Source organism: Dendrobates tinctorius, unplaced genomic scaffold, assembly GCF_039654945.1.
Source record: "Dendrobates tinctorius isolate UK_male_01 unplaced genomic scaffold, ASM3965494v1 ptg000107l, whole genome shotgun sequence".
NCBI classification, from domain to species: Eukaryota; Metazoa; Chordata; class Amphibia; order Anura; family Dendrobatidae; genus Dendrobates; species Dendrobates tinctorius.
In genome coordinates, this window is record NW_027361775.1 from 1,663,397 (window position 1) to 1,682,915 (window position 19,519).

The 19,519-nt window shown below is 39.8% G+C and overlaps 1 protein-coding gene across 9 annotated transcripts in view; it reads left to right on the forward strand.

Moving 5' to 3' along the window:
• The window catches only part of DST (dystonin), a 732,471-nt gene that overhangs the window by 310,601 nt on the left and 402,351 nt on the right, over nt 1-19,519 (forward strand). For 7 of the 9 annotated variants that reach the window (XM_073589123.1, XM_073589125.1, XM_073589124.1 and 4 more), the window contains 14 exons: nt 3,437-3,532; nt 3,615-3,742; nt 6,536-6,629; nt 6,826-6,980; nt 7,067-7,595; nt 7,803-7,931; nt 8,669-8,746; nt 11,558-11,719; nt 12,040-12,144; nt 13,788-13,883; nt 14,871-14,996; nt 16,006-16,158; nt 17,712-17,866; nt 18,858-18,984. In XM_073589123.1, coding sequence (XP_073445224.1) covers nt 3,437-3,532; nt 3,615-3,742; nt 6,536-6,629; nt 6,826-6,980; nt 7,067-7,595; nt 7,803-7,931; nt 8,669-8,746; nt 11,558-11,719; nt 12,040-12,144; nt 13,788-13,883; nt 14,871-14,996; nt 16,006-16,158; nt 17,712-17,866; nt 18,858-18,984 — 2,133 coding nt within the window. Of the gene's footprint in view, nt 1-3,436; nt 3,533-3,614; nt 3,743-5,843; nt 6,165-6,535; nt 6,630-6,825; nt 6,981-7,066; nt 7,596-7,802; nt 7,932-8,668; nt 8,747-11,557; nt 11,720-12,039; nt 12,145-13,787; nt 13,884-14,870; nt 14,997-16,005; nt 16,159-17,711; nt 17,867-18,857; nt 18,985-19,519 lie in introns of those variants that run through there. The other 2 variants (XM_073589131.1, XM_073589130.1) reach the window with 2 other exon arrangements.

Here is a 19,519-nt window from a genome sequence, read left to right on the forward strand (position 1 = left end):
TTGACACTGTGGTGGAGAGAATGCACCAGATCTGGGACCAAGTGGTGGATAAGTTATCTCTCTCCCAGGAAAAGGCCCAGCGGTTTTCCAATCGACATAGGACCATTGGTCCCCAGTTTAAGATTGGTGATATGGTGTGGTTATCATCAAAAAATATTGCTATGAAGGTGGCTTCTCCTAAGTTTAAGCCTAGATTTATTGGACCTTACAAGATTTTGGAGATTATTAATCCGGTCTCTTTTCGTTTGGCTCTTCCTGTCACATTTAAAATCCATAATGTGTTCCATAAGTCCTTGTTGAAGAGGTTTGTTGAACCTGTTGTTCCTGGGGTGGCACCTCCAGACCCTGTATTGGTTGAAGGTAACATGGAATATGAGGTAGAGAAAATACTGGATTCCCGTCTGGCTAGACGGAGACTCCAGTATTTGGTTAAGTGGAAGGGTTATGGTCAGGAGGATAATTCCTGGGTCTCTGCCTCTGATATTCATGCCAAAAGATTGGTGCGTGCATTTCATCGGGCTCACCCTGATCGCCCTGGTGGCGTGGTTGAGGGTTCGGTGACCCCTCCTCAAGGGGGAGGTACTGTTGTGAGTTCATTTTCCCCTTTGTCACTGGATTCTGGTGAACTCCCTATTCTGGTGAAGGAAGGTAATGAGCCTGATTATCAGGCACCTGAGTCTAATGAGGATGACTGGCTGAGTGGAGTCACAGACTGGATATAAGGCTGCCGACGCCCTTCTGCCCTGCTGGTGATTTCTCTGTAGACTCCTAGGACACCAGTCTGATTCCTGCTCCTAAAGCTAAGTTTTCTGTTTTGGCTGTTAGCCTTTTTGTTTTGTTTTTTGTTTTCCTTGCTTTTCAGTATTCTGCCATCCCCTGCTGGGGTGAGCTGAATCTCCTTTTGCCTGTAGCTCTGTCTTCAGTATATTCCTGAGTGCTGACATAGCTTTTTGAAGCCTAGCGTCTTCAGGGCCTTTTTCACTGTCAGTTTGTTGGCTCTTATTTTCATAGGGTTTTTCATGGATTGCAGACAGCAGCCTTCCTGTCCTTTCCTATGTAGTTAGCTTGGGCCCCTCTTTGCTCTGTCTATCTTTCTGTCTGTGTTAGTATTTTCATCTTGCTTCACCGTCATTATATGTTGGGGGCTGCCTATTGCTTTGGGGTCTGCTCTGGGGCAGTTTAGATTTCCCCTTTCTTTCTTTAGGCCTATTTAATTCTCCGGCTGTGATCGAGGGGTCTAGGGCATCGTAGGAACCCCCCACGGCTACTGCTAGTTGTGTTGATAGGTTCAGGGGTCTGCAATCCGATAGCTGCCAACTTCTCTGGTTTTCTGGACTTAGCTAGCATTTCTGTTTTTGCCTCCTACGGTGACTCAATCATACTGTTCATAGTACACTGTTCAGTACTATTGTGTGTTGTCCTCATGCTGTTGCTGGTTGTCATAGAGTTACTATCACGGTGTGACACGACCCAACAGGTGTTCTGTCAATGGACGGCACAACATACATACAATGGGGGTGGTATAGGTGAGAGGAAGTCCCTACCAATAGAGAATGAGGGATGGTCACCACCTGAGCTCTGACCTGAGCCTGTCCCTGCACTCTGCTAACGCTCTATGCGGGTCCTTCCCCCGCCTCCGTCAGGATACCTCGTCCCTATTTGTCACGTAATGCTGCCCTTTCTAGTACAGTGGCTGACAAGGAGCACTAGCCTCACCTCTGCAGGTAATAAACACAGGGGGAAGTGACAGACACCAGAGGGACAAGGTAACAAAAACACAACACTTAGCTTTTCTCTGCTGCAAAACACCATACAGCAGGATAAACACCAGAGAAGCAAACTCAGCAGAAGCACCACTGCACCCAGAGAGCTCCTTACTCCAGCTCGGTCACTGCAGATTTCTATAACACCGACAGTCAGGTGATAAATCAGGTTACCTTTTAAAGGATGGTGGGAGTGGTCACCGCCAACATCAGCTGACCCAGCAGCAATGCCATTACACCTGCCTGCCAGCTAGGAAAAACTGACATTTAATCCCCGCTGGCCTGAAAGGAAAAGTTTTAACTTAGTGGAGCCAGAGCTGCCACAAATCCAAAAATGGATTGTGACACTGGTTGTGTCTGTGTGCTAGCTAATGACTGAAGAGTAGAAATCCATCGCTGTGTATGGAAGACATAACAGCTAGTCTTCACCCAGTAGCTCTGAGTTAAATTAAAAGATACATCTCACAAAGAGGAAAACTGGCAAAAATGCAAGATACAAGTCATATTATAGGCAGGAATAGTGTTATTCCTCATGTACACACACAGGAATTTTGGTTCTTAAAGTTTGTTGAATGTTTGGTTACCCATTAAAACGGCAATACAGAACTGTCAACATGTTATGCATTATGTATACCATGACGCCGATTCATCATTTGCAGGCTTTTTAAATCACTTTTCTTTTTTATCTAGTGGCATTTGTTGCCATTTTTTAAGCCAAATTTTTAAAAATGCCATTATTTCAAGCTGTGACTTGTCCTAGGTCCACTCTGCTCAGTTAGCATGACAGATTTTCAGCAGAGCACAGATACTAACTGGGCACAGGTGTACAACTGAGCACGGAAAAGGAATGAATCAGGGGGTGGAAAAACATTTTTCTCAATCGGCCGAGGAAAGTTTTTTTTCTTCTGCTTAAGTGGTGCTCTGTGTGCAGTTGAAAACATGTCAGGCTGAGTGAGAAGATAAGTTATACTCATTGACAATGCTGCTGCTCATCCTCACAGGAACTTGCTTCTAACATCGCTCAGAAACATCTGTCCTGAATAGTGTTTTTTTAGGCTGAGACCCGTCCTAAGCATGCCTAAGACATGCTGAAATATGTGACGGTGGTCATCTTGGACAACTTATTGGTGAATCCCTTGAAGTAGTGTGTTATAATGCCCCCTTGCCCAAAGCGTTCAGCTGATTGTACCTGCTGAGCTTCTGAACGGCACACACACCCACTCAGATTGACAGACAAGTCTAGCCACACCAGTATCCTTGGCTGGATAATGCCTGTGATATTGACCATGACACCTCCTCCATCAACAGCACAGCTTGCAAAGTGAATACGGCGGCGCCTGGCGACAGAAGCAGATGTCGCTGGAACAGGTTCAGTTGGGAATGTAACATGCCCTCGTCATAAAGAACCATTCCTCTACCCTCCCCCACATTCATCTGCTCAATCGTTAGTTAGCCATATTGAGAATATGCAGCCCACAGGTAGAAGAAGGTTCTTGTCCAACAAATAAACAGTTTCTTGCATCCAGTATGAGACAGCCAAAACGGCAGCCATTTTATTCACTTGAGGGTTTGGTCATCAATCCAAAATCCATAAACTTTTTTTTATCACCCTAGTGTATATATTTCTACTTTCTACCATTTTTATTTCCTTGATTTCTGTGCTATCTCTTCAGGCACTTTATAACCAATATCTACAATTTAAAGAGAAAGACATCCCACCAAAAGAAACAGAAAAAGAAAAGATTAAGCACCTGTACTCATTGCTGGAAGTAAGTTTGGCACGTATACTTTAGTGCAGTATCTTTGTGGATTATTGAATCACGTCACATTAAAACTTGTTTTCATTTTAAGGCTTGGATTGAATTTGGACGCATAAAGCTTTGTCAGGGGTATCATCCAAATGACATAGAAAAAGAATGGGGAAAGCTAATCATTGCTATGTTTGAAAGGGAGAAAGCAATTAGACCTGAAATTGAAAGGTATGCAGAAAAGAGCTTATTGTTTGCTTAATAAACTATTATGCTGTTTTCACGGAAATGTAAACGTATGAAAGCATGTATTATAAATAACATATGTATCACATCTAGTATACAGTATCACCTTCTGGAATGCAGTTCTTCGCAGGTTTACTAACCTCTGTAAATGAAGACTACAGTGATACCAAAATTAAAGGTTATATGTGAAATCTAAAGTATGAATATTAGTTACAGGGTCCAAGAACCAGTACAGAAGAGATCAAGCAATGTCATTACAAAAAGAGTTACTTTTTATATGTAAAATGATGATAAAGATGTCCTTTAACACCTTGGCGCCATTTACCTCACATTTATAGTGTTGGCACAGAGTATTCAACAAAGCTGAGATAAAGAGCACAGGGACAGGACCTATGGGTGCCAGCTGTAACATATACCATCATCTATATGTTACAGGAAGAAGGCTTGGTCCACAGTAGTGATGGGTTGCCATGGTAGTCAGATTGCCTCTCCAAGGTTTGAATAAGATGATTGGGCAGGCTTCCAATAAGCAAACTTCAGAATGGTGCTGTTAAAAATTCAACCAGTACCGTAAAAATCTCTTATGAATCTCCTTTACATGAAAATTTACAGCTTTTGAAACATTGTGATGGAAAAAATATATATTCCTAAGATCTCAAATTCCTGTATCCCTGAGGAGTGGCTCTATCTTCTTTTCTTCAGGAGTGTTGTATTCTCTACCCAACCTCCTTCCTTGCAGGGAACAGAACGATCCTGACAACAGCAAGGCCGGTGGCATTCTTGCTCTGCTGGCCTGCACTGAGTTCTCTTACATGTAGCTTGCAGATGGAGCTTTACCTCTGCAGCATGGGAGAAGCACAGAGGAACTGAGGCTGGTCATATCCAAGCAGAGAACTTTCAGGCCAAACAATGTACTTTTTACTTATGTAACTGGCCCCTCAAAGGGTCCCGCTTCACTTAGCGACGCACAGCGATCCCAACAACAATACGACCTGGTAGGGATCGCTGGTGCGTCGCTAAATGATCGCTAGTAAGCTGCCAAACAGGCAGATCTCTTCAGCGACACAGCAACGATCCAGCAGTCAAACACAGCGATGCGCGCTAGTCAGCGGGATGCCGACGACGAAAAAAATGGCCCAGGACATTCCTGCATGATCAGCGATATCCAGCGGGGGGGGTGTCGCTGCTGCGTGTCACATGTAGCGAGATCGCTGTTGCGTCACAAAATCGGTGATGCATTAGCGATCTCGCTATGTGAGACGGGGGCTTAAGGCTTCAGGGTGGCTAATAACGTAGGCAATGAGCTGTACATTATAGAATTAAAAATCTCTGTTCTTGGGTGTATAAAATATTTTTAATAAGGGGTAAATTGCAAAGTTGCTTGTTTTTATAAGCGCTTTGCAATTTTAACCATTTAAGAACTCTTTATTGAGTTAGGCAAGTTTCCAATGTATTTATATTAAATTGAATCCCTCTTCCAAAATGCTTTACTCATGCTCTCTTCAGGGCTTTTTCATAGAGTCAACTTGGATGTGTGTGAAACACATGCTGTCCATGGAGTCTGTGTGGCCTCTGTGATTGCTTGGGGAGATAGTAGAGATGCACGTGTTTCCTCCATCATTTCCGGCTCATTTCAGAAAGAACAAAGTGTTCAAGCCATAACACTCTTACTACAAGGAGGATCCCCACAAGGAAATAAGGATCCCATTGGATGTGATTTTCTAAATAGAATTGAAAACTTGAGTGATTTTAACTTCTTAGCTTGAAACTTTTCACCCTATCCAACGTGGTGTGACAATTACTTTGCCAAACTGTGTGCTTGTTGTGCATGCTAATTGTTTCCTGCTCATTGTGCTCTGGGATGTAAACATTTCTGGTGTATCAACACCCAGACTTGGAACTGTCTAATTGAGAATAACTGAAATATTTGGCATATCCATTTCCCACAGACGCCCGAATGAAGCCGTTAAGCCCAAACTTGCTCAGTGTTAGAGCTAGGGAGGAAAGGCAAACTTGAACTGGTATATATGGCTGCAGGCAAAATCCTTTGAACAGCAATGTGAACATTATTTGCTGGGTTTTGAATCTACATGTTAGAGCCTATTTAAGAAAGGACGCTAGTGATACTCTTAGCCAGTAGGGATATTCTTTAGTTCCTGGAAGCAGTACATTCTGGAGGTTTTTTTACTCTTATCTTTTTTCATACTGTCAATTTGGATGGGTGATTGAGGGTCAGCGGTATAAAAATGAACAGCACCTGTTATGGCTACTACAGTAGTGACTCTGTACTGACGGGGAGCAGTCGAACTAGTGTCGGCTCCAATGAGAACTTACTGTCAGTCCATTGTGGTCCTACAATGATAAATTCTTATATAAGCTTTGGTGGTGAACAATCGAGCGGCACAAGGTATGTGTTCCTATATATCTATTAAACCTATCTGTAAAAATATATATATATATATATATATATAATATGAGTATAAGATTTCTTGAGACTCACAAATTTGTCTATATTTATGTGATTTATAATATATGTATATACCATATATAATATGTGTTTATACATAGTTATGTATATTTACTCATCCATATAAATATATACACACAGATATATTATTGCACACACATTATATATATATATATATATATATATATATATATATACACACACACAAGCATGTGCACACCAACAAATGTACTAATTAAGCATTCTTATCCTTCTAAATTTGTTTTTCCGAATTTAGTTGTAAGTTTTGTCTCTTATTTGCTTACTTTTAGGCAAGAGATGTTACAACAGATTGCAGTCCGAGTGCAGAGAGACAGTCTTGGATGTGAAGATAAGCTAATACTAGCTCGGAGTGCACTCCAAGCTGTGAGTGTTCCCGGCACTTTCCAGAAGTTGACTGATGACATTTCATTGTATTTTGGAATAATTTTCATTGATTATTTTACACCTTGAGATTTATGCACATTCTAGTCTTGTATTTAGTATTAGTCTAACCATTTAATTACGGTTACTTATGATAAAAATGTAATGGTGTGTCTGAGCTCTCTGTTCGCTATTGTAGGACACTAAACGGATGGAATCTGGGATCCAGTTTCAAAATGAAGCAGAGATTGCAGGTTACCTGATCGAGTGTGAAAATCTATTGCGGCAGCAGCTTGTGGATGTCCAAGCACTTGTGGATGGGAAGTATTATCAAGCAGACCAGTTAGTACAGAGGTAAGGATGCTTACCTGTAAATTTAGAAAGTATCATTATAGCCTTTTTTTCTTGATGCTTAACTGATTATTGCTATTTCTGTGCAGGGTTGCCTCTTTGCGGGATGAACTACTGGGATTAAGAAATGAGTACTCCTCGTTATACAGCAAAGGACGGATGATTGCGTCTGATCAAACCCAATTTATGTTATCAGGAATTTCACAAAGCCTAAACTCAGGATTTTCACAAAGCTTGAACCCTGTAATGAACTCTGCAATGTCCCACAATATGGCACCAATGTCATCAACGAGCATGACTCCAAGTATATCCGGCAGTATGTCTCCTGCTCTCCCACCTAGTCTTGCTTCTGGTCTGCCATCCAGCCTTACAGCCAATATGTCTCATGGCTTTAATTCACATTTGACTCCTATGACACCAACGTTTACACCAAACTTTAACCCAGGTTTAATCCAAAACTATGCAAGTGGGATGAACTCAAATGCGTTGCAGTCTCTCAAGCTCATGCAAGTGAAGAAACCATTGTTAAAGTCGTTTTTTGCTGATCAAAATTTGCCAGAGGAAGAAGTGAATGTTAAATTTGTTCAAGACCTCTCCAGCTGGGTGGAAGAAATGCAGGTAAAGTCTTTGGACTCTTTCCATGGAAAATGGAATTTTCTCTGCATACCAAATATTGTGGCTAGAATATATACGTCTTCCTCCTTGTCGTACTGTCAGTTAGTATGGAAAACTGGCTGTCTTCAACCAGTGTTTAGCATTCTGTTCAGATGTTCATCAACTAACAAATGAAGGTGTAATGACAAACCTATTAATGTTCCTTGACAGATACAACTAGACCGAGGAGAATGGGGCTCAGAGCTGTCCAGCATTGAAATACATTTAGAGAATCACAAAAATTTCCATGGGGGTGTTGAAGAGTTTGAAACCAGTCTTAAAGAGGCAAAAATGAGCGAGGTATTGGCTTAGTTATGTCTGAATATTTTACAATTATTAGTATTAGTTCTTAGCAATTTCCAGATATATACGGTATGTATACAAAATGATATTGGTCAGTATGGCAAAAATATGTGTGTGTGTGTGTATATATATATATATATATATATATATATATATACACATACTGATATATTTAATATACTTTTAATATATATATGTTTCCCAAGAAAAAGTTCTACAATTTATTGCCATGCCAGACAGAAAGTAATAAGCGGAACATTTAGCCTCAGCACTTAATTCCTTTGCCTTCCCTGCAGCCTGTGTTAAGCCTGTGCTTGCTTCACATTCTCAATTGTAACATTAGCAAATTGCAAAATATAATTACATTGTACACATATTATGCCGCTGGTTATAACACAGCACATAGTTGTATATATTATGTTACCTGGAGCCTGGAATAGCTCTGCTGTTCTGGGAAAGTGTTTAGTTTTGTTATTATAAAACCTCCGTGGAGTTATTATCTGTTACATCGCTAAGGTACGGCTGGGTGTATACCGGCCTGGTGGAACAAAATAATTAAGCAAAGCATAGGCAAAGTGTCACAGTAAAATGGGCGTATATGTTAAGATAAGAACAGTCAAAGCTGCCCAGCAATATGGACGTATATGACTTTGTACACAATTTCTACAGTTTAGGATACATATTTCTGTTTTTTCATATTGTCGGATACTCTTATAATTCTCTTTCTTTTGCAGCTCCAGATGTCAGGTCCTCTGAAAAGTTCTTATTCTGATGTTCTCAGCAGAGTTGAGGGCTCATATTCAAAGTTGATGGTACGGCAATTGCTAGGTTTCTTCTGATCAGTCAAATATTCAGGATTGAGAGTCCTCAGTAGTTGATACCTTTTAATGGCTAACTGAAAAGATGGTAATACATTGCAAGCTTTCGAGACTACTCAGGTCTCTTCATCAGGCTAGACTAATACAAAATCTGAAGTCACATATTTATGCACAATACAGCCTAGAAAAAATGCAATAGATAAGACAAGTGACGTGAAGCAGAACTATCAATATGGGAGAGGGAGAAACATAAATATAAACATTGGACCAGTTCATAGATAAGGAGTCTGGATGTTTTATGGTCCTCTGATTGGGGTCTAGTTCTGTGTTGCCCCGCAAGGTTTTAAAAGGAAATTCCTTAATTGATGTAAAAAGACATAAATCCATGCGACACATTCATTCCAGCACTGAGAGTGTCAAAGTTCGTCATAAATTTGTACTCCCAAACTCGTCTCTCTCTCTGAGATGTGAAGTTACCTTTCAATACCAGTAATTTCATATCCATGCTGCTGTGATCAGGGATACAGAAATGTTTTGCCACAGGTAGATCCATTCTTTTTTCTCTTATTGTGTGACGATGAGCATTCATCCTTGTTCTAAGCTTTTGCCCTGTCTCCCCCACATACAGACCCCCAGTTGGACATTTAGTACAAATAATTAAGTACACCACATTAGATGTAATGCAGGTGAAAGTACCTGGGATCTTGTAGTCCTGATGTGAGTTGGGGATCTTTATCTTGTCCGTGGTCATTATAAATGGACAGGTTTTACATTTTTTCTGGTTGCAAGGAAAGGTTCCTGCAGCTGTTGGAGAGGACAGGGAGCTTCTGACAATGATGCTTCTTAAATTTGGGGGCTGCCTAAAACACAGCAGTGGGGGGTCTGGAAAAATGGATTTTAATCGGGCATCTTTTTGTAGTAAAGGTTGTAATTTCCGTGCAGCTCCCCTTAGCACCTCCAGATTTGGGTTGTAGGTGACGACTAGAGGCACTCGGTTATTTTCTTCTTTAGCTTTGTAATGTAGCAGGTGATTCCTCTGATCAGTCAGTAATCAATGAGCATGACGGGTGTTGTTCAGACAGAGAGGATAATGAATGAGCTCTAATTTCTATTGTTAGTTGTCAGCAAGTAAAGTATTACCTGAAGATTACATCCATTATGAATATCGTTAATGTATTGCAACATCTTGTTTCTCATTGTGGACTCTAATTGTTATTGGAGTGTAATTATTGTCAGTGGTCGTTGATGTAATATAGCAACCTTCAAAACTTTTGTTGAATTGAACATTTTTGGTTAGGACTCAATATATAGATATCCATCTGCACATCATGATTAGTGATGAGCGAACGTGCACGGGGATAAGGTGTTATCCTAGCACGCTCATGTGCAAGTATCTTCGCCTTGCTCAAATACTATATTCGAGTTGCTGTGACTGCATATCTCTCGGCTGTTCAACAGCTGCAAAACATGTAGGGATGTCCTGTTTGTTAGACAATCCCTGCATGTGTTGCGGCTGTCAAACAGCTGTGAGACATGGAGTCCCGGCGACTCGAACATAGTATTTGAGCACGGCGAAGATACGGTACTCTGTTAGCATACGAGCATGTTAGGATAACACCTTATCCCCGTGCATGTTCGCTCATCACTAATCGTGATGTGCAGATGATGGATATCTATACATTGAGTCCTAACCAAAAATGTTCAATTCAACAAAAGTTTTGAAGGTTGCTATATTACATCAACTACCACTGTGTGCAAGTTCGCTCATCACTAATTACAATCCCAAACTTCAAGGAGCACATTAGTGGTGTTTTTTATTTCTCGCTTTGGTTGCCATGATGTGTGTATGTGTAGTGAGTGCAGTTATATACTCACCGGTCACCATTTCTGCTATTTTCAGTGGCACTTTGCTTCAGCGTCATGTAACAGCATTTGTAAATGCAGGATTATACAGTGTTTTCTGTATGGAGCAGAGCTAGCTCTCTCAATGCAAGTCTATGAGACTCAAAACAAGACTCTCTAGCCTTGTTCTGTGTCTCATAAACTGACAATGTTAAAGTGTAAAAAGTGACCTTCACTCCACATAGCAGACACTATGTGATTCTGCAGGACACCTTTACAGAGGACCCATCAGATCTTCTATAGCATGTGCTTTACTAAATGGTTGCCAATGAAATGTCAGTTCTGGAGCATCTTTTCCTAGATTTGTATTGTATTGTGTGGTTTCCTAAAGTAAAAACTGAGTGTTACCATTCCCCTTGTCAATGAAAAGTGTCCCCAATACAGCCCAAAGCTGGCCAATCAGTGCAGACAATACAGAGAGACATCCTATTATCTGGGGACCTTGTTTTTTATTTATTCATACATTTCTAGGATAAGTAGCAGGAGGAACCACATTGTTCTAATGAAAAGTGATCCAGATTTGTTACTTCCTGGTGTGTACAAATATTTACTTAAACAGGCGTCAGGAGAATTGACAATTGCTGTATTTCAACTGTAACTAGGACATATGTTTCAGTCCCAGTTACAGGGGAAATTAACAGTATAAATAAAATAATGCAATCTAAGAATGCCCCTGAAACTTTATAGAGGGCACAATGTATAAAAAAAAATACTTAAACATATTAAAAAAGACAAAAACAAAATCCCAAATATGTATTTTAGTGACACTTTACAGCTTTCAAACAAGAAGTTGAGCTATGCTTGGGTGTTGACAGGGGGTTATTGACAAGTGTTCTTGAACTGTTGAAAGTTAGACATTTCAGGTAATACATTGTTATTTTTTTCATTTTTTTTTTTTTTTAGAGTAAATCAAGAAGCCGACAGAAGCACTTGGAATCCCTCCACAGTTTTGTCACCAGAGCCACGAGGGAGCTAATATGGTTGAATGAAAAGGAGGAGGAGGAGGTAGCATATGATTGGAGTGATAGAAACCAAAACATACCATCTAAGAAGGATTATCATGGCGTAAGTGACCACTTCAAACCAGTATAGAACGAACAGCCAGTTAATGTAGCTAGGAAAATTGGCTGTTATTAGTTTTATCAAGTCACCCTGGTTGTAATCTAAACATCGATGCTAAAGTGACTGCAGAATGAAGGCAAGCCAGAGCAAGAGAACTGCTGGATTTGTGTATTGCATGTGGACACTGCTGTCCTACTGCAGCCCAACCTCATCCTGCACAGGGTCTGTAAGAGTCTACAGCATCCAGTTTACGCACTGATTTAACCTAATACATAAGAAATGAATGATAATTTATCAAATATCTTTGATCTCTTTTCATAAAGGATTTAATGAGGGAACTTGACCATAAAGAAGAAGTCATTAAATCTGTGCAAGATACCGCAGAACAGCTGCTGCTCCAGAATCATCCTGCAAGATCCACCATTGAGGTGAGTGCAGCGATTCTTAATTTTTCAGTGTACTATAATAGCATCTTGGTTTACTCTTGTTACATTTTTCTTTAACTGAGTATTAATATGCCTTAAGGGAAATCTGTCACCAGGTTTTTCATACCCCATCTGTGAGTAGCATTATGTAGGGTCAGAGACCCTGATTCTAGCAGTGTATCTCTTACTGGGCTGTTTGCTGTTATTTTGCTAAAATCCGTTTTCTCTGCTGCAGATCTATCATTTGTCTGAATGCTGAGCTCTGCATTACACCGCCCACACCACTGATTGGCAGCTTCCTGTGCATAGGCAGAAAGCTGCTAATCTGTGGTGGGGATGTGTTTGGACTACAGAGCCAGTCTCTATAATGTTCCTTCTATATCAGGGACATTAAATAAAAATGATCTTGTGACACAGTGCTGTCTGAGACGTGACAAATTCATATAGTAGAAATCAGTAATACCTGACCATCGTTAAATTCCAGTGAAATAAATTTCAGGACAGAATCAAATGAGTTTGTTCTTTATTGTCTTTTATTCTGGAAATCTTAGGTGGTCTGTAGTGGTCTCACATATGTCTATGACAGTTCAGATGATCATTTTGACTGAATTTGCCTTTATGGATTTGTCAACAGTCTCTTTTACTTGATGACAGTAAGAATAGCCAAGTATGATAAAAATAACGTAACAGACCAAATAATCAGTGGGGCTCTTCAAGATTTGTTTCATTAGTAGTGGATTCATGTTCACAGTAGTCTGAATTTGACCTTATGTTTTATATGAAAGGGTTTACTGTGTGTTCCATTATAACTTATGGAGATTTGGAGTCAGTTTAGAAATGGCATATTGCCACAGAATAAACTCTGAATATCTGAGACATGAGATGTGGATAAGATTTCCAAAAACAGAATGACTCAAAATGTTATTCTGCCGCTGGAAAGGTTGCTCCATTAATTTCACCCAGTGCAATACAGCACATTCACTTGCCGCAATGGAAATCTTCCCCTACATCTGATGGCAACCTGATCTTGATGGAAGAGAGAAAAAAAACACAAGTGTCTTTACAAAATGGCATGAGGTGCTGAGTATTAGGGCTCGTTCAGACGCTTATATTAAATGCTGTGTGCAAAACAAGTAGCATATGGACGGCACACTGACCAATGCATGTCAATGTAGTAGTTCACATGAACATTTTTGCATACTGACCCATGGTCTGCGTGTAATAATTGCAGCATGCTCTACTTTGACACATATTCTGGATCAGACTCACCCATTATAAGTCAAGGGCTATGTAATAAAAAGCGGATCACATACTGGTCACCATCAGTACGTCATATGTTTTTGTGGATACATTAAAGTGATAACGATAGTAAACTGTATTTGTCCTTTATTTTTTATAAAATTGTTCATGTAAAATATGGGTGCCATACACATCACCTGAAAGGATGTACGGATTACATACAGATGTGAAGAAGCCAGGCACACAGATGACAATATGGATGAAAAATTGATATTTCTGGATGTAAAACATGTAATTTTGCATATGCCCATGTGAACCCAGCTTAACGAGATAAAGCCGAACTTCCAACATCTGCACAAATCTGTGACTATCTGCCTTGCAATAAGCTGCCTCTCTCCTACCTCTAGGCCTACAAAGCCGCTATGCAGACACAGTGGAACTGGATTTTGCAGCTGTGCAGTTGTGTAGAGCAACATATACGGCAAAACACTGTCTACTTTGAGGTATTTCATTAATTTCATTAACAGGCTTTGGGATGGATGACCTCCTTTTTTCATGGCCATGAATTTGCAGACATAATTATTATTGTTTGCGGTGGTGGGTCTCTGATGAATATTGTGTTAGCCATAACAAAGTATATGAAAAAGGTTGTCCTTATAAAAAATGTATATATTGTCTTGTTTACTTACATATAGACCCGCATACACATAAAAAGTAATCCCACCAATTTTGGCAGGTTAGCTGACCTAAAGTGTATAGAGGTCTCCAGACATTCCTAGGTATTCTATTCTATTGCCCAATCCTTTTTGTGTACTCTGGGTAGATAAGACAGTGTCAATTGTGTCTGAAAACTGTTTTCTCTGCTCTCTACACTGACACATAAACAATTTGCCAAACTGTGCGTTTGGAAGATGGTGAAGGTAGTTGTCTAAGCTGTAAGGACACCTAATCTCTCTTTTATACTTTATATATGTATGCATCACCAGTATAGCTTCCCATCCTGATGGTCCCTCTTCCTAACAGTGGTCACGCATACATTTTCCAGTTAGACATCATGAACCTGACTGTGTTCATTTTGGCTCTTAATACATGAGTAATATAGAACCCACATGATATTGCAGCCACATAGTTCCATGTCAGTGTTTGTATGGAATAAACAGACCTGCTATTCACCACCTAATGCTGCAATTTTTATGTGATGACCGGATTATAATAATAGATCTAAGCATTTCACTACATTATTTTCCATGTTATTTTCTGCATGGCCTCACTAAAGCACATTAATACCTTTTTTGAGTTTGTTTGATACAAATTCCCAGTACAGTAGGAATTGAGCCTTTATGGTAACTTTGAGCTTTGTAAAACTTGTGATTTGCAGAGCCTTTCATTATTCATTTCAATGTGTGACCACTGCTGTTCCAAAATCACCATTCCAGGGTTGCAGTGATGACTTATATCTAACATACTGTTATTTTTCTTTTGTACTGTAGTATTTCAGTGATGCCAAAGATGCCACCGAATATCTGAAGACCTTAAAAGATTCCATATTGAGGAAGTACAGCTGTGACAAATCAACCAGCTTACATAAACTGGAAGACTTAGTACAGGAATCAATGGTAATGGCCAGAAAGCATGTATTCCTTTATCATTTTAAGATGTTACATACATATCGATATGAGAATGTTATAAGGTCCCCTAAATGGTACTCTCTTCTTTTTTCTGGAGGGAAAAGATTCTGCAAAGAGCTGCTCTCTCTATGGAAGACGTAGTGCGAACGTGTATTGCATAATCAACAATTTACCTGAAGGGGTGCATTGTTATACTGGCTGATTTTTCCAGTTGCAATCTATATTATTCAATTTCAGAAGTAGCAGAAATGTACCATTTTACTTACTATGTGGCACAAAGGCTGCACATGATAGAGGAGTTTGTAGAGGGAAATAATTAGATACTATTGATGAGCGCAAGTGTTCGTTACTCGATTTACTTGGGTATGCACTGAGTGTCGCAGGTGCTCGAGTGACATGTTCGAGTCCTGCAGCCACATGTTTTGCAGCTATTACACAGCCACAAAGCATGCCGGGATTTCCCCTGTTTGGCAGACAATCCCTAAATGTTTTGTGGCTGTCTAACAGCCTCAAAACATACGGCCGCAGGGACTCGAACATCTCACTCGAGCACCTGCGACACTCGGTGCATACCCGAGCACCCTAGGCAAGCGCAAGTAGTGAGCACTTGTGCTCAACACTATTAGATACTCTACATTCCCATAAACAGCTAGTTATAAAATTGCTTATATTGTCCAGGCAGCAACAACGGTCCCTAAATCCTGCTGGCAGGTAAAAACCTATTGGTAGAACATTCTCTGTGGGATTTCATCTATTCGTGAACTTTTGGAAGTACTCTATTAGAGCACCTGGTTATTTCATAGGGCATAGTATAAAAAAGATTTTCTTCAAAATCCACATTGCAAAAAAGCATAGAGAGTTTGGAAGTAGTGCCTTTATTTTATTTGCTATTGAGCCATCAATCAACATGAGAAGCTATTACTGAAGAGCACGGAAGATAATTTATTGTGCCGACTGTTTAATATCATACATAACTTGTTTCTTTCTAATCATTCAGGAAGAAAAAGAACAGCTTTTACAGTATAAAAGCACAGTTGCCAGCCTTGTTGGCAGGGCAAAGGCAGTGGTTCAGTTAAAGCCAAGGAACCCGGACAATCCACTTAAAGCATCAGTTCCAATTCGATCTATATGTGACTACAGACAAATTGAGGTCAGTATATGATTCAGTGGGCAGTGTACACTCTCCATTACTTGTTCACTTGCCTGTTACATGGTATTCTCAGGTCGGTATTCAGAAGAATATACAACATAACAAACTATGTATAATTGTAGATAACAGAATTCTCAGTATGCCAGATAAGAAAAAAACTCCAAAAATCTCTCCAGAGTACATGGAAGGGGCTTCCCTCTCCAAAATTTAAAACAAATTAAAAAAAGATACACATTACTCCTGTTCTAGCACATACCTGGTTCCCCACCAGTCTCACTATTTTCTAGCACATACTTGATTCCCCTCTGGTCTCAGTTCTGTCTAGCACATCCTTGGTTCCCTGTCGGTCTCAGTGCTTTTAGCACATCCTTGATTCCCCGCCGGTCTTGGTCTTTTCTAGCACATGCTTGGTTCCCCCCACCAGTCTCAGTCCTTTCTATCACAGCCTTGGTTCCCCACTGGTCTCAATCCTGTCTATCACTTCCTTGGTTCCCCGACAGTCTCAGTCCTTTCTAGCACATCCTTGGTTCCCTGCTTGTCTCGGTCCTTTCTAGCACATGCTTGATTCCTCGCTGTTCTTAGTCCTTTCTATCACAGCCTTGGTTCCCCGCTGGTCTCAGTCCTGTCTATCACATTCTTGGTTCCCCGCCGGTCTCACTATTTTCTAGCATATCCTTGGTTCCCTGTTGGTCTCAGTCCTATCTAGCACATCCTTGGTTCCCTGTCGGTCTCAGTCCTTTCTATCACAGCCTTGGTTCCCCACTGGTCTCAATCTTTTCTAGCGCATGTTTGGTTCCCCGCTACTCTCAGTTCCTTTTTTTCATCCAGATGATGATGTGACCGTAGTGGCCAGTGATGGGTTGTCATGCTTAGAATAGGAAATAAACAGATCTGCAGGTCTGCAAGAGGAGCTGCAAAGGATTCATGAGAGGGAAACCTATGTAAGCTGTGATGTGGAGAAGGCCATGGCAAGATGTACCAAGCTTTTCTTCTCCTTTTGTGTTTTTTCTGTGCACTGGATCCCCTTCCTAATAGAACTCCATTTACTAAGGAAGCACTTCCCTAGATATCAGTTTGATGTAATTTTCCTTAGTGCGGCTTTACACGCTTTGATAATGCGGACAGTTATCCTTGAACATGTTACTGGTCAGTTTAGTAAGGTGAAAGTGATTGCCTTTACAAGGAGTGATTTGGTGCTGTTGTGAGTTCAGTTTGGAATTACAAGAATCTTTATTTTCTAAGCTAGATTTGATCTAAACTATTGGCCTGCAAGTTTACACACGTTGAGATGATTGTAACTGTGGTTTAGAAACATAGCGGAAAACTATTGGAGACGTAAAGTTATTAAATAATGCAGCCAAATTTACCATAAAGACTCTCTGCAGTTTCCGCACAATTTTAGCATTGTGCTGATGGTAGCTGTCTCTCTTCTATATCACCTCTACTAACAAAAAAAATAACCTACAGTCTATTCATATCACAAGGCATTAGACTGAAAGACCGCTGACACATCTCACACAACAAAATAATTGTTTTTCCATCTTTACAATTAGATAACTATTTACAAAGATGATGAATGTGTACTGGCAAGCAACTCACACCGTGCAAAGTGGAAAGTGATCAGTCCTACCGGCAATGAAGCCATGGTCCCATCTGTGTGCTTTACCGTGCCACCACCAAACAAGGAAGCTGTAGAATCGGCAAACAGGTACAATCCACTAATAGTCTATGAAAAGAGTAGTGAGGATTTAATAAGAGTCAAAGAATGATTAAATAAATTGGCAGACTATCTCTTTTGCTGATCTTTTGTTGAAGATCATTATTATTATCATATAAGTTTGAGTCCAAAATTCTAGGCCGATAATTTATTCTGTAGGGGGATGAATCTTTGCTTTTCTGATATAGAACTTCAGACCCTCTGCAATTACAAAGATGTAGATGATATGCAGCCACCAGTAAAACACCATCTGTTTTAAGGAGGTTGTCCCTCCCTATTAAAAGTCAGAAATATTTAGTCAGAAACTGTTTTAGCTTCATGTTTTCAACAAACTTAAAAAGTAACTGTTATTAAAATTTGTTTCATAATTTAATAGTAAATGAGTAACTTTGTAATACTGTATATCTTATAGAAATCTACTTCTTTCTCCTCAAGGGCAGATCATTCATACTCAAAATTCTCAATTCATAGATAAAATCTGTATTCAGTGAACATTTACTTTCCTGCTGCTGAGATAGGTAATGGTAGTTGGTGCTCATAAAGTTCCATGGAGAACTGTAACTGTCATTTCAAGAGAAATTGCAGCTGAATGTCTGTGTCTGCCTCTAGTCCCCCCCCCACATAGAATAGAATTTTAAAAGCACCAACTGTAATCTTGTATCTCCATAATGGGAAGATCTGCCTTCACTGAACACAGATTTTTCCCATGAATTGACAGTGAAGGATCAGTCCAGGAGGAGAGAGAAGCAGATTTCCCTGATAAGATATATTACAAAGTTGCTTATTTACATGTGTAATTTTGATTTGAGAAATAAAAATTAAAATAGTTACTTTTTAAGTGTAGTTGATTGGATGCTGTCTATACCTGTTTCTGAGAATCTGCCCAAAAATAGTGTCTGGCAAGAAATGTTATTATGAGTCTATCAATTTTGAAGAAAGTATAATTTTATGATAAATTACCATTTGCAATATTTCATTGCAGGATTGAGCAAATGTATCAAAGTGTTTTATCACTCTGGCATGAATCCCACATCAACATGAAGAGCATGGTATCCTGGCATTACTTAATGAATGAAATTGAAGCCATCCGAGGAAGCAAAGTTTCTTCAGTATGTTTAGTTTTATTTATTTTAAGTCTTGCTTGAGATCACTTACAGATATATAATTATATTGATTTATTTCTGCCTGTTTTATTGTGGAGCAGCATTTAATTATAGCATAGTCCTCATCTGCACTCTTATTCTCTTTGTTTGCATACCAATAAAAGTAAGTAAAATACTTAAGGGATTTGTTTGCCTGTTCTTCCTACCGTTCCTATTTTTGCCAGTTAGCAATGGAATTGGACTGTCATCACATTTTTACATCAGTTACTAAACTTTACTGCCATCTAAGCACATGTACATGCAAATGTTGGCTGATTGTTATAGATGTAGACAACAAAGAAGTAAAAATATGGCACAAAAGACCCGCTGTTATATGTTGGCAAGTGTGTGGAGGCTACTGTTGCTGTGTGATGGTACTGTTGCTGCAATCCCGCTAGTGCTATTTATATGGAAATAATATCTGGATCTATGTATTTATGGAGCGCAGCCCTTCCAGCAAAGAATAGATTTAGGATCTTATGCAGAGTACAACAGTTTATTC